Source organism: Cinclus cinclus, chromosome 17 (assembly GCF_963662255.1).
Source record: "Cinclus cinclus chromosome 17, bCinCin1.1, whole genome shotgun sequence".
NCBI classification, from domain to species: Eukaryota; Metazoa; Chordata; class Aves; order Passeriformes; family Cinclidae; genus Cinclus; species Cinclus cinclus.
The window spans coordinates 10,189,664-10,213,433 of NC_085062.1; the positions used below are offsets into that span (position 1 = coordinate 10,189,664).

Consider the following 23,770-nt stretch of genomic DNA (forward strand, 5'->3'; position numbering starts at 1 on the left):
CACCCACACAGGGCTGCATTCCCAGCTGGAGGAAAGCTGGTGGAGGGCCAGCAGCTCCTGGGAAGGGGTCCTGAGGTACCCCAAGCTACCACTGTCCCTCCCCAGCCCATGGCTTGTGCTGGCTCTGGGGACTGGGTGTGCTGAGACCCTTCCTGTGGGTTTTATATGCGTTTAATCTGGCAGTGAAATTATATTGCAAAATGTAATAAATGAGAGGTTTAATCAAACCCAGCCAGCTAGCACTGATGGAAACTTGGTGGTGGAAGAAAATATTGCATTTTTTGTTTATCTCCCCCTGTGCTCCTGGGGCGATGTCCTGACTCTTGTGGGGGGCTCCTCATGCTTGGTGGCACTGAGGGGCACGGGCTGGATGTGGGGCCATTTCAGTGGGGTCATTGCCAGCCACCGGCTCCCAGCCCCATGCCTTGGCTGGGCTTCCCAGCAGTGGGATCTTCCTCCTGCCACTGTTCTCCTCAGCCCCTTTCTCTTCAGGAAGAGGGTCTCACACGGTACCCCCATTCCAGGAGCTGGTGTGGGGCTCAAGCCCTCCATCCCATACTTCCTATCACCCATGGTGGCACCAGGATCTAGTCTTTGGGTGTCTCCAGGTCTTGTCTGCCTAAATCTTAAGCATCATATGGGAAGGCTGAGCATCTCCCCAGGCTGGGAACAACCCTGCCAAGGGTGGGAGTGGGGAAAAAACCACCAGGTTTCACTGGCTCTGAATTAGGGGCAAAGCATCCCATATCCAGCCAGTTGATGTGCCTGGGAATGAGGAGAGACTCCACATTTTCCCTGTGCATCAAAGCCCTGGGAACCCACCGGATCCCGGAGCTGCGGAGCCAGCTGCTCCCGGAGCCTCGGCTCGGCTGCCGCCTCTCTCCAGATGGCTTTTCTCAATGAAACCTCTCCCAGAAATAGCTGCGCACTCGGCTCTGTAAATAGCTCCTCTCCTGAGCAGAGGAGGCAGAGCGGTCGGAGCAGCGTCCTCTGTGTCCCTTCCACCCTCCTGAGTGCCCCGGCATTGACTCCGCTTCGCCTGCGGCACCTCTGCCTCCAGGGAAATGGGGATGTGCTGGGATCGCTGGCATTCACTCAGCCCCGGGCATCCCCCAGGGAGGGATGGCTGGTGGCTTCCAGGGCAGGGCAGGTGGCCCGGGGGACACAGCACATGGCCCCTCTGCCACGGTGGCCAAGCATCACACCCGCAGCTGCTGTGCCGCCTTATGGCCCTTTTTATTTGCTTATTGTGCCGTGGTAAAATGGGCGAATACAATCTTCTCTGTAGGTTTAACCAATTTATTAATAGTCTGTGATGTCAGTAATAGCTCATCCATAAATCTGATCTTAAGAATTTATGGGGCAAATATTCCGGCGCCGTATTAAAGACACAATTCATAAATGCCTGTAAGTACCAGCTCGGCTGTACCAGAAGAAAGTTATCCTGGGGGAGGGAAAAGTGGGGAGCTCAGTCCACCACATGGAGCCTCCAGAATCTTTGGGAAGCAGGTTATGTGAGGCATTGTCCCCTCCAGCCGGGAGGTGCCTGTGGCCCCCGAGGGTCCCATCCCTGCAGGCTCCCGGACCCCACAGTCTGCCATCACCTCGTGCCCAGCCTAGGGTGATGGTATTTGCCACTGAAGTGTGCTGGGTGTAATTGCTAATCAGATACAGGCAATCAATCCAAGCTGCCGTCGCCGGGGAGGGGCTGCTTCCCTGCTGAAGGTGACTCCTGCGGGAATTGAGATTTAAAAATAAAGGCGATAGTCATCAGCAGTTCATTAAATTGGCATCAGGCTCATTTGCACTCAGCGAGGGGATGAGGCAGAGGTGGCTCTGCCGCCTCCCCTGCTCTCACTCTGGGATGTCCGCAGGAGACGCTTCCAGTGGCCTGAGGCTCCCGGGAGCCCTCCCTGATTTATTCCTCCTGTCCCGGTGTCGCTACAGCCATGAGTCAAGAGTGCGGTGCATTTAAATGCATTTAAAAAACTGCCATTATCCGTCATTAAAAGCTGTGTCCACACCCGGACTGCCGGAGAGACGGTGCCACTCCAGTCCCGGGGACACGCGGCTGCCCTGGCCCCTCTGCACCGCAGGGATGCGCGCCGGGTGCCCAGGGTTCGCCGGGGCAGGTGACATCCGATTGTCCCTTCGTGGTGGCCTCAGAGCTGGGAGGGGAGGAAAGCAGGGCAGGAGCTGTGCAGGAAAGCCGGCCTGGAGCGCACGGGGGTGCCATGGTACAGGAGGGATGCAGGGACAGGCACCACGCGTGCCAAGGATGCTCGAGGGTGGGCTGAGATCCCGGAGCCCGTGGGGGCTGCAGGACCTTTGCGGACTCACAGCCCATCGTTTCCAAAGATGAGCCGTGCCAGCGGAGTCAGGTGCTGTTTCCAGCAGGGCTTCCCATCCCTGAAAGCGGGCACAGGCAGAAGAATGATGCTTCTCCAGCTGCCCCAAGTCCTCCATCACCTGCCAGGGATAAAAGTGGCTGCAAAATCATCCCAAGGCATCACTCCCCGCCCAACACCTGGGTGCTCACGTCTCCTGTTCGGGAGCTGAGCAGGATGCAGCCCCTGCACTCCTCGTGAAGTCCCAGCATGAGCAGAGCTGCTGTTTTCCTCTCACTCTTGGCGATTCTTCTTGGAGGAGGGAACTTAGTGAGGCACAGCAGCTTTGGTAATGGTGCTGATTCACGGCTAGTAATTTAATTAAGAGAGAAACGAGATCAAAAGGGGACGGTATTAAAAAATAAATCAGGTGAGGGGAGTGGAGTTCCTTCCTTTAATTACAGCGTGGATTTGTAACGGAGAGAGAGTCAATCACAAAGGAAAGAAAAGGTGTCAAGCGGAGAGACACCTTCCCTGGGTTAATTCCTGCTAAAGGGGAGGGGATGGTTGGGCTGGGTCTTGGTGAGCTGGTAAACCTCCGACCTTCCCAGTGATGCTGAGGTGCCTGGTGGGTGCAGCCCAGGATTCTCGGGATGCTGGGCAGTGAAATGGGGTGGAGGGGCTGAGAGCCGTGGGGGCTCCCAAAAAGCTCCCGGTTTGGCCTGGGGCAGCGGTGACCACGGGCTGTGCCACCAGGGACCAGGGCCGGGCTGGCAGCAGCCCTATCTGAGCAGTAATTAATTCTCCTTTGATCATCTGCTGTGTAAATCATCAGTGGCCAGGAGTTAATCATGCATATGAAATGCATCCTTCTCCTGCCTTAATGAGCGCTGAATCGTGACCAGCATCTGTTTACTCCTGACACTTTCATCTCTTTGACAGACTGAACAATCAGTTGTTTCCAATAATCTCCTTTTTATTCTATTAAATATACATATATACACGTCTGAGAGCAAGCAGCCTTCCACTTCGTAGTCCTGCTCCCAGCGCCCTCCCCCTGATCTTTGGGGTTTTTTTATCTCAGGCAAGGATTTGATTCTGGGAGCAGTGTGAGGGCTCTGCAGGCACCCAGCGAGGATGATGCTGGTGGCAGGACTCCTTCCTCCCCAGCTGCTTGGAGGCTGGGCTTTGCACAGTTAACAGCAAACAAGAAGCTTGTTTGAAGGTTTCCGCCTCCATCTACCTGGAACAAACCACAATTAATCCACCGGTTGCGCCGCCAACGCAGTGTTGTAATTGGATTAATTAGAGCGGAGCTGGCGGCAGCACTGGGGAGGTTTGGCCCTGGTTGCAGCCTCCTCCAGCGGTGGGATCCATGGGATCCGTGCCTGGATCAGCAGCAGCGGGGGACGAGCTGGCTGAGGGCTCAGGGGAATGACCTGCCCGCTAACTGGGTTTGATGAGGCATGGCCCGGTTAGCGGGGCTTGTGAGAGGCAGCAGGAGCAGAGGGGGCTGTGGGTGGGCTCTGCAGCCCGAGGAGGGGCTGGCTGGGTGTTAAAGCAGGCGGGACACGGAGTCGCTTTCCCCATCACCCCGGCTGTCTGGGGGCACTGGGTGGTGTTGCCTCTGCCCCAGGTTTTGGGGAGAGGCACGGAGGGAGATGAAAGGGGAATGTGAGTCCTGCAGCAAGGCTGAGTAGGGTTATGCTGGCCATGCCGGACCCTGCCGTGCTGCTCTTGTGCTAAGCCTGGTGCCCATCTGCCTGGGGGAGAGGTGGGGGACGTGCTGCCCCTAGGAGCATCCCTAAAGGCTATGGGAGGATGTCAGCCCTGCTGTCCCTGAGCTGAGTGGCCACAGGGGCTTTACAGCAATTGCCTAAATCAACTGGAAAAGCCCTTGGGAGAGCCGGCAGTTCCGTGCCGTGGGCTGCAGGAGCACCGAGCTGGCTGCTGGTGCTTTTGAAACCCTCGGAGCAATCCTCACTGGAGCAGGGCCTTCCTCAGCTAACCAGAGCAGTAAAAACCACCCCCAAACTGCTGAGAACAGGCTCTGCACCCTAAACCATGCAGGACCCACAGCTATGGGACTCCATCCCTGCTGAGGGGAGCCAGGACCCAGCAGTGCAGCCACCAGCCCAGCTCAGGATGCTAAGGAGGTGGTACCAGCAGGTAGACACAGCCTCTAGGTATTCTATTCCTCCCTTTACCCAAAAGGAAGAACAAAATCCCATCAGCTCCTTCATTCTTTAGAAAAATTAGGGTTGTTGTTGTTTTGTTTTGTTTTGTTTTTTTCTGAGATGAATCAGCCTCCCCAGGGGGCAGCTGGGGTGAGGTGTGGGATGCAGCCTCAGCTTTTGCCAGGTAATTGGGAGCTGCAGAGATGTCCCAGGAAGGACACCAGGGCTGCTGCAAGGGGGGGGGGGGGGGGGGGTGTCTCTGGCCAAGCAAGAAGGGTTTGCCACAGCCCTGGGCTCAGGTAAGCTCCCAAAAACAGGGAAGAGAACCTTTCCAAGATCTACGCACACCTAGATACCCCCAACACCCGTGGGAGCTGTGGGGCCCTTGCCCCACCCTGGTTGGAAGATCCCATTGTCCTCAGGGATCTGCTGTAGCCTTCGGGTGAGCTCCAGGAGCTATCAGCTCTTCACCCAGCTTGCAAACCAGCCTGAACAGTGACAGCAAGGTCAGCGAGATTTGGGGCCCCTGGACACGTCCCTTGTCACATCAGTTCCTGCGGCGTACTTGGCTGTAATTTAGCCTGGTTTAATTGTGCTTAAATTAGCCACAAATGGAACAGCACTGCAGCTGCTCTCAAAAATCTATAAAATTACAGCACACTAAAACATTTTCACGTTTCATTAGTGCATCTTAATGGGAAGTGTCTGCTCCCCAAACTCTCTGTTTACTCTCCAGAGCAGTAAAAGTTTACACATTAGCAGTTGTGCTGCCCATTAACACTGCAAAATGTTCCGTGTGTTTTGCAGGGGCAGCGCTGTTCCTGACATGGCTGGGAAGCCTAAAATTTAAGGGAGTGGGTGCTGTCCTGAGGCAGCTCTGCATGGGTGGGAGTGAGCTGAGCAAGGAGCACCCTGAATCCCTTGTGGGAGCAATCCCACAGAGCAGGAGAAGCACCAGAGCCCCTTTCCCGGGATGGTGCTGCCTGTCCCCTGGTTTTATGCAAGCTCCAGCTTTCTCCCAAGCACGGTAATGTCTCCAATCCAAATCGGGAAGCTTTTTCAGTGGAAGCAGCATTTTAGCAGAAGCCTATTTAACGCTTAGGCTGACGCCCTCGAGTGCTTTATTTTAAAGCATTTTTGTTCTTCTCCATTATCAGTAATAGTCTATAAAAGCCAAAAAGCAGCACTTTGCTCCCTCCTGCTCCATTCCCCCTGTGGTGTGGGCAGACCTGCATGGCAGGGGCTGAGGAGGCTCCTCTGTCCACAGCTCCCACTGCCTCAGCATGATAATGCAGAGGGGGAAAAATCCAGGGGAAAAAACTCAGCAAGAGGTGACAGCATGGAGTGAAACCACTTGTCCCATCAGCGCTCCCCAGGCAGATTTGGTTAAATACCTTTGGTCTTGGGCAGCATCTTCCTGGGGGCTCATGTCATGAAATGAGTTTTAAAATCTGAATCCAAAGTGAAAGGGTGGGGATTGCTCCTCCCACACCTTATCCAGATCTCAGCTTCCCCAGAGAGATGGATTTTTGTGCCGGGGGGGCCAAGGAAGGGTGAAGGGTGAGCTCGAGCAGTTTGGGGAATTCAGACCTTCTCCTGCCCCTGACTTGGCTCAAGGGTTCAGTGCAGAGAGGAAGCAGGAGCTGGGCTGTCACTGGGAACTGGGGTGAGTCAGGAATGGAAACACCTCAGCGCTGGCTTGGACGAGAAGGCGCATCCTGAGTCTGACCTCTTTCCCAAGCTGGAGGCAAAATCCCAATGCCTTCCCGTTCTGCAGCCCAAACTTGTGCTGAGCATCCCCAAACTCCCTCGTCCAGCCAAGACCCGACCCGGGGCTGGGATCCGGCCGAGCTGTCTGTCATCACCCCAACAGGCAGCCGTGCTGTTCGTGTGATTGCAGGCTGCTAATTGCCACGGGGAGGGCACTGGGAGGAGAGCAGCCCTGCTCTGCCCAGCTCCGGGGCACATCCTCGGAGCCCTGGCACCTTCTGCGGTCGGGGGCTGCCTGTGCCCCCCGCGGTCCAGCGAGGAGCTTTTCCCCCGCTCTGCAAAGCCGTGGTCTGTCTCTTCTGCTCGGACACACGTGGCTGCGGGCTCTGTCCCCTCCGTCCCCTTCTGCCAGCTGTGTCTGACCTTTCGGCGGTGGCACTGGGAGAGCAGCGGCGGCTCCGCAGCTTTGCCGCATGGTCCCCGGGGGCCGGCTCGCCTCCCCGGCCACTGCCACTCAGAGGGGAAAAAAATCATATTGTCAGCTCCATCCCCCTTTCCAGTCTGGAGCTTTTTTAGAGCCAAAGGGAAGAAAAGGACGTGGCCTGGCTTCCCTGCCTCCCTCTGCTCGTGTTCCTTCATTCCGCTCTTCCCGGCGGCTTTGCCTGGGAACACTCGCAGTGTCTGTCCCTGCGCCTTTTTTTTTTTTTTTTTAATACTGCTTAAATATCCGGGCCGGGCGGCTTCGGTGGGTAAACAGGGAGGGAAAAAGGTTTTTGTTGGAGCAGACCCATGGGCAGGTGAGCCGCAGAGCCCCTTCCTGCCCACAGAAAAGCCAGGCTGCTTCCACAGAGGCCAGCACAGAAAGTCGGATGGGACAAAGGCTTGGCAGGTCCCTAATGTCCATCTGGAGACGATGGAGAGGCATCCTGAGATCCAGGGGCTGGCTGGGGATGTCCCACCCTACACTGGTCCCATTCCCATCATGGTTTTTCACACTCCAACCCCACAGGTTTCCCTCTTCCCTGCACAGGCACAGTGGAGCCAGTGCTGATGGAGGGGACGTGGGCACCCCCATCCTTTATGGACCCAAACCAGGGGAGAACAGTACTCCCCCCACCCAGTATCAGCCCCAGCAGCCCCCTCATACCAGGTCCAGCATCCTGAAGCTCCCGAGCTGGACACTGATGGGTGGCCCTTGGGGACACTGGATGCACCCCAGTGACCACAGCCTTGGTGCTCTCCAGGGAAGGCTGCAGCTCCACTTCCCACTGCCCTTATTTACTCCCTGGAGAAACTTGGGCAAGGTGATAGAGGGAGGGGACAGGGTGGTCGCTGCCACCATCCTGTGCCCAAGGGGCCAGAAAAGCCTTGCAGCTGCCCCAGGGCCATGGGCCCTCCTGGGTTTCCTGTGGGTGGAAATGGCTTGTCTACGGGTGGAGAAAGGAAGGACAAAAAAAAAAAAGAAAAAAAAGAAAAAAGACCTTTGGCAAGTGCCTTGACCTTAGATGCAGGTGGATATGGGGACAGGCAGAGCAGGACACTTGGGTGCTGGGCTCTGCCCAGGGCTGAGGGGCCAGCCAGGAGCCTTGCAGGGAAAAGCACCATAAAACAGGTATTTGGCCCTAGAAAGATGGTGAATTCCCTCTTGCAACAGTTGGATTCTGCATTTACCAGGCTAAAGATGCTGCAGCAGCAGCGTCCCACCACATGGGAGGGCTTTTCCCAGCTTGCCACTCAGCATTGCCCCATGGTTGTTGCTGCTTCTTCACCCTGCAGACCACTCCTCACTCACTCCTTTCTTGGGAAAACCAGTTTGGATCCAGCCCCACTGAGCATCCCCTGGATATATCCATGGCCAAGCCAGTTCAGTGTCCATCCACATCTCCCACAGCTTCCAAAGCAGAGCATCACCCCTCCTCCTCCTCCTCCTCCTCCTCCTCCCTGGCCAAAGCAGGCAGTGTCTTGCAGGAACCCCCTTCTGCCAGGCAGGGCTGGCTGAGCCCTGAGGGAATAATTGGTAGGTGCTTCTGGAGTGTCACGAGCAGAGGGCACTCACAGCCTTTGTTTATGGACTCTTGATGATAATGAATACTTCCAGAGATAATTACTGACTTTCTGCCCTCACAGTAAACCTGTTTGGCTGGGGAATGGGTGGAGGTGGGAATGGGGTGGATTGAGCAAAACTAGGCTCTGGCTCTTCCTACTGGGTACAAGCCAAATAAGAAAAAAACAAACAAACAAACAAACAAACAAACCAAAACAACAGCAAAAAAACCTAACGCTAAACATTTATAGAAAAATATTTGTGCAGCTCCAGGACAAGCCCAGCTTTCTTCTCTCTACTAGGGGGGAACAGATTAAAACTTAATCCCTGCTAAACACATTTTCTCCTTTCCCTGCCTTGGGGTACCTCCTGCATGCACACAGCTTCTTCCGGCTGATCCCTGCTTCCCTGGGCTTATCCTCAATGGCAGCCCAATGCCCACAGTGGGTGTGTTCACCAGAGCAGGGACCCCTCTCTTCTCTCCATACCCTCAAAATCAAATCCTCTGTGTGGGAGGGAATGAGGGCACAGGCCCCTTTAAATCTGGAAGAGGGAAAAGCAGGAAAAGGCATGGCTGAAGTTCCTCAGTCCCTGAGCCAGGTGGGTTCCTCTCATGTTTCCCAGGGGGGGTTAGATGCTGAGGGGATGTTTTGGAGGTTAGGAGGGTTCTGGGTGTTTAATTGTGGGGTACAGGGAGTTGTAGGGCTGCAGGGCCAGGTGTAGCAAGCAGGGATGGGGGCCAGTAGGCTTGGGGAGAGCCCAGTCTGTAGCCCCCATGGACAGGGGGGAAGCCCTTTGTGTCACTCAAAAAAAAAAAAAAATCCACCCAAATAATGAAAAAAGAGCTCTTTAAAGAAGACAGTTTTTATATTTTATGTGGTTTATATTTCATTTTATACTATTATATTTTATGTTATTAATAGGCTCTGATTAAAAGGGAAAGTGTAATTATTCTTTAAGTCCTAGTTTCCCTGTTGCCATCCCAGGACTCATTCACTCTTCTACAGTTTACTGCAAACATTTGAACCTGGCAGAGCCCCACGTTACAGCGGGAGCTGTAAATAACCCGGACTGGTATTTATGGCACTCCCATGGGTGAGTAACTGAGGGCTCTGTGCCGCTGGCAAACAGTGATCCCACAGGGCAGGCAGTACCTCTGGGGGCTCCAGAGATGCTGTGGCCACGTCCAGCCCCATGGGACCAGTCCCACAGCCCCCATAGGGCCACCAGCCCCAGTTCAGAGAAATGTTACCAATGCCAGGGCACCAGGAAGTTCACAGCATCCTTTCTGCTTATGATACAGTGCTTTTTCTGGGTATCTTGTAATGCTTTCTCAGGCTGTTTATTTATGAGACAATTTATTACTGCGCAGTTATTCTGTAGCAGGGAAGTCTATTCCTGGGAGCCTCTGTTAACCGAGCCAATTGCTTAATTGGCTCACTGATGTCTCCACAAGGTACGCCAGAAGAGAGGGCTCTTGTAATGATTGCAGCCTTCCTCCTGCCCACACACCAGCCGTGCTGCTAATTTCATAGTGCAAACATTTATTATTCCTTTTATTTGGGACTTCATGTTAGGGCGATTAGAGCCATCCTGGGATCGCTGGTGTAAGGGGGTGAAATGCCCTGGAGTGCCACTGGTTGGAGCTGGGGGTGCTTGGGCTCATCCTGCAGTGCCCAGGGGATGATGATGCCTTGCAGCGTGTGTGGCTAATGAGGCATCCGCGGGGAGTTGGGGCTGACAGTGCCGGTGGGGCTCCTGTCTGACCCTGACCCCACGTTTGGGTCATTCACCAAGTCAGAGCAAGATTGTGATGTGTGTGTACTTACACCCGATCTCTTTACTGAGTTTAACGCGCTCTGAAGGGGAAACAGGTTCCTAATGAACAGCCTGTGCTCTGTGGAAGTGACTGAAAGGACCCGAGGAAAACCAAGCTTGGATTTGCTTGGGTGGGGAGTCCCCGTCCCTGCCCAGCAGCAGGAGAAGAGTGCTGGGTCACTGCTGACTGTCCTGGGGCTGCTGCGTGTGCCCTCCCCAGCCGTGCTTTCACAGCTCCAGCCCTCTCAAGCCCTTTCTCCTGTTCCTTCTGCCCTTTCTCTGTCCCTGGAGGATCCCCGCTCCGACATCTCCTGCCCACGGCATGTGCAGCGTGCCCTGGGCTAGAGCAGAGCCGCAGCTCCGAGCCGGCCTTTCCCGGGCATCATCCTTGGGCGGTTTCCCGGGGGGAGCAGCCTCCCAGCGAGCATCTCTGCGCTGTGCCTGAGCGCTGTCCTTCCCTGTCGGGTTTTTAGGTACTGTCTGGCAGAGCTGACAGTGTTTCTATAAGCCCTGCTGGATCCGTGCCCGTTCTCCCTGCTGCCGCTTCCCCAGCATCCATCTCCAGCCGCTCGTGGCCCCGCGGCACAAAGCCCAGCCCGCGTGTGCCAGCGCTGCTGCGGCTCTCGGAGCGGGGACACCGCTCCTGGCCCCGGCTGCCAGCGGCACAGAGGGGTCAGGAAGCAAAACGGGGCAGGGAAGGAGGAGTCGGCAAACAACGGCACCAGACCGAGCCTTCTGCTAATGTTGTATTTGTCGCAAAGAAGCGATTAAGTTTCCCCATGATTTTCCTCCTTCTCCGGCTCCCACCGCCCATTGTTCCTGGCTGCATTATCCCCCCGCCGCTTACATAAACGTATCATGCGGGTTTCTGAGGCACAATAGAGAGAGTCTCATTCATCCAAGGTCACCAAATTCTACTTGCGCTTCAAAGCATGTGGTAGAAGAAGCGTTTTCTCCTAAAGACGCTTTTATTGTGCTCAGCGTAGAGGCTGAGGGAAATCGCAGCGCTGCACTTGCACCGCCCCAGCTCTTCTTCCCTCCCCACGCCTCCGGTCCTGGCGGGTCAAATCCTGCCTTGGAAGGTGAGGAATTCTTTTCTGTGCTGGTTGGGACCCCACTGTGGGATTCCCAACCTGCCACTGCACTGGAGCTAAGGGACAGCATGCTCCATCCCTGCCCCTTCCCAGTTAAATAGGAAGGGAGTTGGAAAGGGGGGGGGGGGAGGGGGGAAGGGGTTGTATTTCAAATTCTCCGTCCCATGTGGGTCTCGGTATGCACAGAGAGTTACAGAGTGGTCTCTGCTGTCCTGCTGCCTTGTCCCTCAGCTGCGGCTCCAGGTTCTCCCTTTCTTTACTTGTGTCTGGTTAGCACCCCGCAAACACGAAGGCTACCGGCAACCTCTGCGGGGGGACGGGAACTCGCTCTGCCTTGGAGGGTCTGCGCCCCGCAAAGTGCAGCGGTGCCCCCGATCCAGCAGCGAGCTGGAAGCGGCCTCTCGGCTGGGAAAGGAAATGATGGGGGATGGCGCACGGACCATCCTGAGGGCTGCGAAGGGGTAGAACCACCCCCCCCTTCCAGGAGCCACCCGGTGGGGGTGAGCGGGCAGGACCCGAGCGGGGCCGCGGGTCCCCCTGAGCCGCCCCCTCCCTGGGCTGGGCTCCGGGCGCAGCTGCGGCGGGGGCGGTACCGGGGAGGGGACGGCGGCGGGTCCGGCCCCTCTGCCCGCCCCGCCGGCACAAAACGGGAGGCGGGGGCGGCCGGGGCCGCACTCCCCGCAGCGGGCAGGGCCGCGGGCCGGGCCGAGCCGAGCCGGGCCGGGCCGGGCCGAGCCGAGCCGAGCGGCGCGGGGGATGTAGCGCTCAGCACCGCGGACAGCGGCGGGACCGGCCGGGGGCTGGCCGTGGGACCGGGGGCCATGGCCGGCGTGCAGCAGGGCGAGAAGCAGCTCTTCGAGAAGTTCTGGAGAGGCACCTTCAAAGCCGTGGCCACGCCGCGACCCGAGAGCATCATCGTGGCCAGCATCACCGCCCGCAAACCGCTGCCCGGGTAAGGGCTACCGGGGCAAGGGAAGGGGGGGCTCTGGGAGAGCCCAAGTCCTTCTCCACCTCTAGTCCCCTTCCTACCACAAAGACAGTCCTGAGCGTGTCTCCCCGCCAGCAGTTCGTGGCTGGAGGACCCGGGGCACCCTCCCCATGCCTGAGGTTGGGGGATGCTGGCTGGCTGAGGCCCCTCCCTGGGCAGGTGCTGTGTTCCAGAGCACAGCAGGTTTGGGAAACTCTGGCTTGGTGGTGTTTAGAGACTGGCAGCTGGCTGGGTCCGAAGGGGAGCACGGTGAGGGTCTGCAAAGCTCTATCTGGGCTATGGGGAGGGGACAGTGGTGGGGGCCATCAGCCGGAAAGTGTGACCAGCTCCATCCCCGCTGTGCAGAGCCCCGGGGTGTGTGTCCTGCTGGTGGCCTTGTCTCTGTGTCAACTCTTCTCTTGAAATCACTGAGAAGGTGAAGCCTGGGGAGGGAAACATCCCCCTAGGGCTGGACCCTGCCTTGTCACCCAGGGGAGTGTGGTGCCCCTCAGGAACACACAGTGCACACAGCCTGGTCACTGCCATGGACCGGGACCGCTCTGGGAATGGGGTCCTCCACATCCCACAGCCAAACAGCTTTGACTGTGCTCATCCAGTACCTGTCCTGTCCTCCTGCTCCAGGGAAGTCGGTGCCCCCGTGTTTTGCCAGAGGCTGAGCAAGAGAGAAACCCATGAAAAGAGGCGAGAGGGCTGCGGGTAGCCCTTGAGCCTCTCTGCCAGGCTGTCACACAGACAAAGGTCCATGTGGCTTCCTCAGAGCCCCACACTCTAATTTAGACCAGCTTTATTTTGCTGACTGTATCAGTATTTGTTAAGAATATCCCGTTTGTGCTACTTTTATAAAGAAAGGATGCTTTTGCTGGCTCTCCTCTCTCTTTGCTCTTTTTCCTCTGCTGACTTCTGCCCAGCTGGTGTGGGGAACCAGCCAAAGTTCCATAGAGGTGCTGCGTCTGTGGAGGAGAGGGCTCCATCTGCAGCAGGCTGGGTGTTGGGGGCTCAGCCTGTACGAGGGAGGAGAAAGATCCTTCGGAATGAGCCGTTTCGGATGCTTGCTGTGTCAGTAGAGGCTGTGAGCCAGAGCAGCAGTGGGGATGGGGGTCCCTTCTACCCCTGCAGCCCAGCTGCCGAGTGTGATTTTTTTCCAACTTCTCTGATTTCCAATAATCTGGGTAGGAAAATGGGAAAGGCATGGCTTTGGTCTCCAATGGAGAAGAGCAACTCTTGTTTCCACAGGCAGTGTTTGCAGGGCTTCAGCCTTTGTGGTGGAGAGGAACCACCGTGTTTTTCTCCGTGCCTGCATCGGGTATGGTCGGCACCCGAAGGGCTGAGGGCTGCCTTACACACACACTCCTGCCTGAAGGTGCCTGAGTGAGCAGTGCTGCTTAAATACCTTGCAGTTGGAGGTGTAGTAAGGCAACAAATTCGGGTTTTGGGGAAATACAGCTAGCCTGGGTGCCGGGAATGATGCCTGGCTCTATCTAGCCAGCAGTTTGGATTGCGCAGACATCCTGGTGGGGCTGAGCACCGCGGCTCGGGGCGTTTGCAGATCCAGATTAATAAGTTCCCAAATGTGTGCACCTCTCCATGCTGTTGGTAGTGACAGCTCCGGTGGGAGTGGAACAGTCAGGAGCTCTTGGCACGGAGCAGAACGCCCCCCCCCCCCTCCAGCTTGGCTTTGCTGTGGTTTGCACTTCGGCAGCTCCAGGTCCCCACGCCGGGCTGTGCTCCGGCAGTGCCGGGGCCGGGTCAGTGGAGCCTGGCTCCTTTTGTCCCCTCGCGGTGTGTGCTGCCAGCAGAGGCCGGGGGTGTTCCCTGCGCTGTGGAAGCTGCAGAGAGCGGGGCCAGCCCGGCAGGGCTCGCCCCGGGGTCCGCGGGGCACTCGCTGCGCTCACCCTGTCCCAGGCACTGAGGGGCTCTGCCGCTCCGGGGGCCGCCCCACAGGATCCGGGGACAGAGATGATGTGGTTCCCAGGCTCTTCTCATCGGTGCTGCCGTCTGGGCATCCCCCAGAGCTCTGTCAGGAGCCCGGGGCTGCCGTCTGGGCAGCATCACACCTCTGAGATGCCAGATCTCACACCCCCAGGGGCTTTGCAGCAGGTCCCCACTGGGCTGCGCAGTGATGTCCCCAAGCTGGTGCTAGGCTTGTCGTCCAGCAGTAGCCAGAGCCAGGCTCCTGCTCCCCATTCATGGAGAGAGCAGACCCAAGGCTTGCAGCAGCTCCTCTTGTAGTGGTTTCCGTGCCTGGCTCCACTCTGGGTTTGTTTTTCCGGAAGGTTTTGCTGCGCCGCTGCTTGGATCAGACTCTCTTCCCTGATGATACTCCCGGATAATTTAAGAGCAAATTACTGTGGTGCTGGAGAGGAGATGGGGAGACCAGTTAGCCAAATGAAATATTAAGATGACCATCTGGATTCCTGTTTTCTCCCACACTTGACAGCTGGTCTCCTGCAAGCACCCTGCCCTGGATCTGGCCCCATGCTTCCCACAGCAGTGGAGACACTGCCGTGGCTTCTAGGCCAGTGCTGCCCACCTCCCCATCAGTTTTCCTGTGCCCCTGTGGAGTGTCAAGGGGCTCAGCTGTGGCATGGGGGTCCTGCCGGGGGCCCTCCCGGTGTCCATAGCCCAAAGCCATCACTGCAGGATGTCCTGGGACTGGCTAATGGCTCAATTCTGCATCCTTGTGGAGCAGAAATAGGGTTCCCTGGACAGAAAGTGATTTTTTTTTTTCCCCTTGCCCCATCCCTCACCACTACTCTCCTGCTGCTTCTGCAGGTAAAGCCTCTTCCATCTAAATTCCCATCAAGCTGTCTTGGAGGTTTGGAGGGTTAAAGCTCTGCTAAACCCACGGTTCATCCTGGAACAAAAGAGTACATTAATGCCTTCCCTCCTGCTCCTGCTGGGGGGGGGACATGAAATCCAGCCCCCCAGACAGCTTTGTGCCCAGAGCAGAGCTCTGCCAAAGTAAATGGATTATTGACCAGTTTGCAGTGTGAAAGGAAAAACCAAGCTGATGGGGAAAGGGGCTTTTCCAATTAACCTTTTCCCACGCAGGGCCTGGTGAGGCTTTGCTGTGCATCTGAAAGTGAGGGACTGGGTGGAGAGGGGAGGCTGGTAAAGGCTGGGGCTGACCCAGAGCTTGCCTTTGCAGGGGAATTGCTCCAGCATATGCAAAATCCCAGTGCGGGATTTGAGGGGTGTTTGTGCCCAGTGTGCTGGGGAAGGGATGGGGTCAGGGACAGGAACCACTTACCCTGCCCTGAGCCTCTCTGCCAAACTGGGGAGACCTCAGTCTCTCCCCCTGGACTACAGGGATGGAGCTTTGGCTCTGGTGAACTGAAAATGGTTTTAAAATCTGCTGTGTTAAGGTGCCACCGGCCTGTGCCCAGTCTTTGGGGGTGGGTGTGAACATCACCCTCTGGCCCCAGCCCCAGAGTAGGATCTGCTTTCCTCCCTCTGGGCTGGGCTTTTGTCTGCATCTCTTTCCTGGCCATGACCTCGGCCACAGCATGGGGCTGGGAGCCCCGAGCCACCTGGAAGGCTGACTTCTCCCGGCACTGCTGAGAATTTCATCAGCACCGGTGCCAGGACCTGGGGACATCCAGGCAGGAGATGCTCCAGGGTATCCCAGGGAACTGGGGCTGGTGGGAGTCTGCAGGCTCGGGGACAATTCTGGGGGTGATTTCGTTCTCTGCTGCCACACTGCCAGCCACAGTGCTGTTGGCGTGAGCTGCTCTGTCTCTACCCTGTTCCCAGATCCACTTTTGGGCATTCTGGGGCTGGGGCCTGTGGGTGCTGGTGTCAGCTCCTGGGGCAGCCGGTGATGCCGAGTGAGCCGCTCCTGCATCCCTCCCTGCCAGATGGTCTAAGTGGGTCACATCAGGGCAGCGCCGGGGATTTGTGCTTTAACCCTTGATCTCCCGGGAGATGTGCACGGAGGGGGAGGGATGTGCTGCTGAAGAGAGATTAAACCATAGTTTAATCACGCCATTGCAGGTGATCGTGGAGTCTGGGTGCTGCTGCAGAGGTGCTGGGACAAGGGTGACGTGTCCTCCCCGCTGCACCGGGACATGGCAGGAGCAGCCGTGGCGCTGCAGTGTCGGAGGTCTCGGTACCCCAGCGAGTGCAGAAAGCAGCTGCAGTTCTCCTGTGGCCTTTGCAGTGACTTTTGGCCATCCCAACCTCCGGCTTCCCAAGACACCCTTTGGCGGCCGGGAGTCCCTAGGCAGGAGCCGGGCTGTGCTGCCGGGGAGGAAGCCCCCGCTGGCAGCCCTGCAGTGCGGACGGCCCCAGCCCCGTTAATCCTCCCCCTTGCTGGCCGGGCATCTGCTCCACGGGAAGAGGCGGCGGCGGGGCCGGCCAGCCGCCTGGCTGCCATCTGCTGCCTCCAGCCCAGCGAGCACAAGTGCTAATGAGCCCGTGGCCCCGGCCCAAGAGGGGGGAGAGGGGCTTGAAAAGAAAAGCGAGGGGGAGAAGAAAAGCCCCTTCCTCGGAGGGGCTGTCAATAGCAAAGCTTTTGTCTGCCCCCGCCCTTCGGCTCCAGCTGGACGGCGCTGGGAGCAGGGAGAGCTAATTAGGCAGCTCGGGAATTGCCGGGAGGCTGGGGGCAGCTGAGTGAGGGGAAGAGCTGGGAATGCCCGCAGGACCCGCTCCCTGCTGCTCGCAGATCCTTCATCATCCTCATCCTCCTTCTTTCCCCCGGCCCTGTCCATCTGCTTCTCCTCTGGACTGGTGGTGGCACCGTGACCCTGCTGGCCTCTCCACTGGGAAACGCTGCGATTTTGGGGATAGATAATTTCTGACCTGTAAAAGTCCGCTTGAGAGCTCTGCTGAGCTCTGCTTGGGGCCCAAACCATGGGTGCAGCCAGCAAGAACACGGGCACAAGCTGGCCCTGCTGCTGAGAGTGAAGGGCCACAGCAGCTGCTGAGGAAACAAGGCATGAGGGTCTCCCTAAATCCAGGATGTGCTGCTGCCCCACCTCTGGCGAAGGGGGAGTCTGTGGTGCCCACGCTGTGCCAGGGGAAGCACCGTATCCGATCCCTTCAGATGAGGGATGAAATCAGGTGGAAGGAAGCAAAAGGGAGGACAGTTCCACTGGCTGGCTGGAGGATGGTTTTGTAGAAACATTTGATTTCACCCTTGAACAAACCCACTGAAGACATTGCCCTGGCTGCCAGGCAGCCCCACGTCTGCAGATGTTGGGGGTGCTGGGTTTGTGAGGGTAGCACTGGTAGGGTCTGGCACCTCAGGGGGCTGTGCTGACCCTGGGGTTCCCTCCCTGGCTCAGCAGCATCCCAGCACTTGGGTGAGCCTGTTTCATGGAGTGTAGAGAACCAGGCCAGGGTGAAATGTGACAATTTAGGGTCTTGCCTGGCTCAGGTAGCAGCACCAGCTCCATCCAGTCTCCATCCCTTTTATCCTATCCCTGGAGAGGCAGGAGAGCAGGACACTTGAACCCCATGCACGTGTTCACACCCCTCCTGCAAAGTCCTGCTAATGAATATTTAGGGCTGTGAGGCCCTAAATAATAAATAGCAGTGATGACCTTGATGACAGGGATTGCTAAGGAGCTTCTGCCCAGCACCAGGTCCTGTGGCTGCTCGTGTCTCCTTGCTGTCACCATCCTGCCCATATCATCTGGGACAGCCTGTCCTGATGCATCTTGACCCCAGATCCCACTCTCACTGTCTGTGGGGGACCCCTCTCTCACCAGGCTCCCTGGGCTTGGGAGATTTTCCTGGCCTTCTCTGCTCAGCCCCATTTCCACATCTCCATGTCCGGTGGCTGTACCTTTCTGTACCTCCATTTCTCTATAAGCTGGACTTATCAAATGCACCCCCCGTGTCACTGAAATGAAATAATTTAATGCATGACCATCCTTTGCTCTCCCTTTTTTTTTCTTTTTCTCCCTGTGGGCACTGAAACCTCTTCATCCCTGCAAAGCCTGACCCAGGCCAGAAAATCCCACCTGTGTTTCAGCTGTAGACAGTGCCAGGGCTTTTGCCACAGCCCTTGCTCTGGCACGAGCCCCCCAGGGGTTCTTTGCCGTTCTGAAATTGGGTCTGCCGTGACCCACACACAGGTCCCACCCCCTTCGGTCCTCCCCTGGCCCCCAAGTCTCTGGTGGTGCCATCAGCCCAGGTTTGATGCCTGAATTGGAGCCCTTTGGCATTGCCAGCAAAGGCAGTGAGAAAGGCCAGATCCCGGGAGCCAGCTTGTGTTTGCAGCCTTGCTTGATGATTTCATAGGTGTCTGCAAAGGCACAGAAGTTGTGATGTCTGAAATCTGGCAGGGGTGGGTCCCAGCAGCACAGCATCCAGAACAGGGCTTTGGTGTGGATGTGGCACGTGCCAGGGATGAGCAGGCTGGACCACCAGCCCCGGCAGCGTGGCCAGCCACAGTGCCCACGTCTGTGCCACCATCTGCTGGCAAAGGCCATGCGACCCTCTGCGGGACGCCGGGTGCTGCAAAACTGGCTTCTACATCAGCCACTTGAGCTGAAAACGCTGACAAACGTGGGGAGTTTAAAAATAGCTGTTTCTTTTGCACGCGGTGGGAACACTTTCCTTGCCAGCGCAGCGGGGACTGCAGGAAGGGCTTACAAAAAATAATGCAAGTCGCAAAAAAAAAAACTCTATTAAAAACTGTACTGGCGTTTCAGGCAGGCTGAAGTGAGCCCCTGGTCTGGAGGCAGCGAGCCTGGGGCTCCACTGATGACCCGTTTAATTCTCCATGTTTAATTAATGTCTTGTCATTAATGGAAGAAGAAGCAGCTGCTGCCCAGCTCCAGCCAGGAGCATCTCCTCGTTCACCCCTGGGTGGGCAAAGGGGACACTGTGGGCAGGGTCCTGCTGCCTGTGGGGCTGCTCTTCTCTCTCCTCCCTTGGGCAGGGGAGGCTGTGACTTGCTGGTCTGGGCTGTGGGGGCTTTCTGCTGCTGGGTTCCAGGGCTGGGGTCAGCTGCCTATCTCACAGCCCTCAGGGTGGCTGAAATGCTCTGAGACCCAGAGGCAGTGGTGAGAAAATGGGTTTTCACTGCCACTAACATCAAAATCCAGCAGTGCATCGTCCCACTGAAACTTGATGACACTTTGGCAACGGGCTGGTTGTATTGAATTTATCTCTGTGCCCACGTGTGTTGAAGGGTGACTGGAACAGAGTGGGGCAGGAGGCTGGGATTTGAGCTACATTACTGTCAGGATGAAGAATTAGCTACTGCCCAGCAAAAGAAATACTTTTGCATTAAGAGAGATTTCACAGTTAAAAAGCTCCTGCTGCATTAATCTGTGGGTCAGCTGGAGCTGCTGTACAATCCCCTGCCCTCCAAAGCTGTGTAAGTGTGACATCTTCTATAGAGGCATGTAAATATAACAGAACTTATTCTCCACAGCTCCATCAGCTGCAGCCAGCGGGGCAACCCTGCTGTACCAGGGCACGGGCATGGCTGTGGCCCAGAGGGTGCAGGAGGCAGTTGGGATTTGGGCAGATCTACCTGAGGCTGGTGCTTTAGTTTAGAGAACTTACTGCCTATAAAGCATTTGTCCTCTTCAGATCCCCCTGCTCAGATCAGAGCCTGGTCAGGACTGTTATGATGGGGACAAGCAAGACAACTGGCTTTAGCACTTCTTTGAAGGGATGTGGGTTATATTCTCCAGAAAATAAAACCCAAAAGCAACAAAACTTGCCACGTGTCACCTGCCCTTCCCTGTGTGTGGGATAGCCTCCATAGTTATCCCTCAGCACCCACCCCATCCCTGCCTTTGTCTGCCCATCAGCCACGCCGTGGCTGGGTTAGAGGGTGCAGGGCCAGCGGAGCAGAGGGGCAGGAGGATAATGCCACGGAGAGGGAGGTGCAGGGGGTTTGGGTAGACACCGCCAAGGATGTAGGAACAAAGGGAGCTGTGGTGTAACCCCTGAAATGGGGAAGTTTGCAGCCTGACCTGCTGGGGAGTGGTGGAACCCATGGGCTGTCAGCCTGGCTGTGCCCTGTGTCTCCTAATCAAGGATGAGCTTGGTCTCCTGGTGACCTCCTCTGGCCCCTGGGAGTCCCTCTGTGGGGCTGAGCTCTGCACAGTACAGGATACGTTGGCTGCATCTCCCCTAGGATCCCTGGACATCCCCAAATGCAGGGATTCAATTCTGTCTGGTGGCTGGAGAAGTGGTTGACTGGTTTTGGACCAGTCCTTGTGCTCTCCCAAATACTTCCCACATGTGGGTCAGGAGCCAGTGAAGGTGAAGGATGTTCTTCATATTTTTGGGAGTGGTTTTGGATGTTTTGGTGAGTCCAGGCTGCTGGGATCCCTGTATCTATCCCTGCCCTCACCGTGCGTGTGGGGCATCTCAAGAGGAGGGGCAGAGCCAAAGACACAACACATGCAGGTGGGAAGTTTTAGCTCCTGCTATCTGCTGCCTTGTGGCAGTAGTTATTCCCCTGTTGCCTCAGGAGTTCACCATAAGTTCTTTTTTCCACGCAGAGCCCCAATTTCCCCATCCTCCCAAGAGGGCTCAGATGCTCGAGGGCTCTGGATACAGGAGCTGTGCCATGGGGATGGGTGGGTTAATTTTGCACTAGAGGCTTGTGGTCCAAAGTGCTGGCTGCTGGCTCTCTGGGCTGTGAATGCCACCCAGGGCACATCCGTCCCTGATTAATGGAAATTGAAAAGCAGGATCCTAAGGACCCGTGGTTCCCCCACTGCTGGCTGCCATAGCCAGCCCTCGGCCTGCATTGCTGCCAGGTTTGTCCTGCGTGGAGCAGAGGACAGCAGGTCTCACCTTCCTCTGGTGGAAAAGAAGGCAGTGGAGCCCATGGACACAGCCTGTGCCCTGCCTGCAGAGCTGGCACTGGGACTCAGCCAGTGTCCTGCTCCCCCCGCTTGCCCTCCCCACCACGTTGGTATTGATTTGACCTGAACTCTCTTTAATGTGCTGTGATTTCTTTCAATTAGGCTTTGAGCGAGGTCTCTGCAGCGTTCAATAGAACTGGACCAGTGCCTGGACTAGCATGGCCCAGAGGGAGATGCTTGCAGATGCTCCCTCATCCCCAGCAAGAGCATCCCCCCACGCCCTATTTTCCCCATGTCCCATGAGGATAATCCCACTGATTAAAGGTTGCCCCTTGTGCCCTTTGCATTTCCTGGACTGGAAATTTCATGGACATTTCCTTTCCCTGTGCATCACCCTGTGCATTCTGGGCTGGTGACTTTGCCCAGGGCAGATTCAGGGTGATTCCTTCTGTGTGCAGGAGCAGCCCCACTGCAAACAGGGACTGAACCAGCACTGAGCACTCCTCATCTTCACATGCCCAGCAAGCTTTCCCCTTTCTTCTTGGTGGCTGTCATCTCCTCAGGGATGCACTCAGCCAAGTCAGGGCTTGGTGTCACATTGTTTCTGGCAAACTGATGGGCAGGATGCTTGTTTCCAGAGATTGTGTGGAGCAGAAATCCCTGCCCTTCATCTCCAGCTGCAATTACCGAAGCCAAGTCGATGCAGTTGATGGTAATAGGCTGGTAACACTGTCTGAATTTGTATTTAATGCTGATTCCAAGGGTCTATAATCTTCATCAGTACCACATGACTTTTTATAGAACAGAAAAATGTGAGAGCAGTTAATGAGCTGTAATTCTGGAGAGCTTCTGCCTTGATTGTGACTAATTATTTTCTTTATAAAAATAATTAACCATCCACACAACCTATAGAGTGAAAGGCATGTGGCATTAATTAAGCCATGCAGTATTTTCACTGCACCTTTATCTCCTGTTTCCCAGCACATCCCAAATAGATGGTCACACACTGCAGAAAGTCAGGCTGGGCACAAGCTGGCATCGTGTGAGGGCTTGTGCTGGGCACAGAGGGCAGGCCCTGGGTATGGGGGCTACCCCCAGATCCCAAATCCACAGCCTCTTGGCCCTGCATGTACTGTAAAACCCCTCATTTGGGTAGGAAAGGCTGGTTTGGGGGGTAGGGTGATGGTGCTCACCCAGGGGCTGTCTGTGAGGGTACAGAGGGGATACTGGGGGTGTCAGTAGAGCAGCCAGGAGGACCCTGGCAGGGCACAGGGCTCTGTGCTGTCATTTGCTGTGGGTCATCAGGATATCCCAAAATTGAGGTGGTCGCTTTGTACACACCAAACCTTTGTTCTCCAGCACTCTGGGATGCTGGGATGAGTCCCAGGTGAATGTGCCCCAGCACTGGGGCTGTGAGTGCTTAGACACACACTTACATAATACATAATTGTTAACAAAACTAATTCCTCTCTTTTCCTGGAGGTATTCTGAGAACTAATGAATATATTTGCATAATCTTGATTTTGTTTATGAATAATTCTGGATTATCCAAATGTGAATAACACCAGGGCTTTGCCACTCTGGGTTGCCTTTCAGCTGAGGATAGCAAAGCATTTTACAAATATTAGTTCAGCCTCACAAATCCCAGCAAGCAATAAAATTATTATTACACCCAATTAAAGATGGATGGGATGGAAACAGAAATGATTCTCTGCAGCCCCTCCTGGCCATGGGGACTCACCTGCCTCTTCCAAATCTTCTCCCTAGGAAGCAGCAAGCTGACAAGCTTTTCCTTTTTGGGATGATTTAAAACAATGTCTAGAATTGCAGGGTGCTATGGATGGCTGGAGACCTGAGAGCAGACAGGAGGTTTCTTTCTGGCTCTGAGTCCCACACAGCACTGAGCACCCTACAGCCCTCCGTGTTGCAGGCATGGCACAGCTATACCAACCTTTTCCTCTTTGGAGCAAAGTGGGAGGAGAAAAGGCCCTGTCTTCCCTTCCAGAAACTCTCCTTCACTCAAAGCCCCCTCACCAGGTCTTCCTGGGCAGGCAGCCTGACCACCAAGGTGTTTCCCACAGGACCAGGGATGTTACAGGGAAAGAAGACTGGAGTCAAACCAAACACTCCCACCCATGAAGCTGCAATTTGGGAGCTTCCCAGCTCAGCTGTCACTGCACACATAGGGAGGCAAAGGGCCCTTCTGCCCATAAAGAGCCCTTGTCAGCAAGTGAGGGTGGGAGTTTAAAGACCACTTTCCACATCCCTTGCTGGTCCGGGAACGTTGCAGGCTCATTGCTCAGCAGCAGAAATCTGCTGGTTAATTCATTTCCACAGGAGCTAATTTCAGCCCATGCTTCCCTGCGTGGGGACATCTGCTCCTCATGGTGTCACAGGGCCCTCCTGGCCCCAGGTGGCCCTGGCAGTGCAGCCCTGTGCTTCACAGGGAGCTGGATGTTCAGGAGACAAGTCCCAAAGAGAAGGATGTCCAGGGAACCTCTCCTCACCAGACCCTGCCTAGGTGATGCCCTGCTGGGGGACACCCATTTGGCTGCACCCTGAGTCTGGCCTGGGGGGGTTGAGCATTTTTTAATGTTGGAGTCATTTCAAGATGAGCCTTTGGGAATCACCGCTCCATAGACAGGCTACTGAGCACCATGCATGTGTTCTGGCACATGGGGTGCCTCAGGGGCTGGTTTATGAACAGCATCTGGTGACCTGAGCGTCCCTGTCCCCAGCATGGATGGATGGATGGATGGATGGATGGATGGATGGATGGATGGATGGATGGATGGATGTGGCAGCAGAGACTCAGCCAGAGGCATTTCCAGC

General features: G+C 56.1%; 1 protein-coding gene across 1 annotated transcript in view; it reads left to right on the plus strand.

Moving 5' to 3' along the window:
• The first annotated feature begins 11,991 nt into the window (after positions 1 to 11,991).
• The window catches only part of SRRM4 (serine/arginine repetitive matrix 4), a 41,117-nt gene continuing 29,338 nt past the window's right edge, over positions 11,992 to 23,770 (plus strand). The window contains 2 exon segments of the mRNA XM_062504473.1: positions 11,992 to 12,122; positions 12,237 to 12,239. Coding sequence (XP_062360457.1) covers positions 11,992 to 12,122; positions 12,237 to 12,239 — 134 coding nt within the window.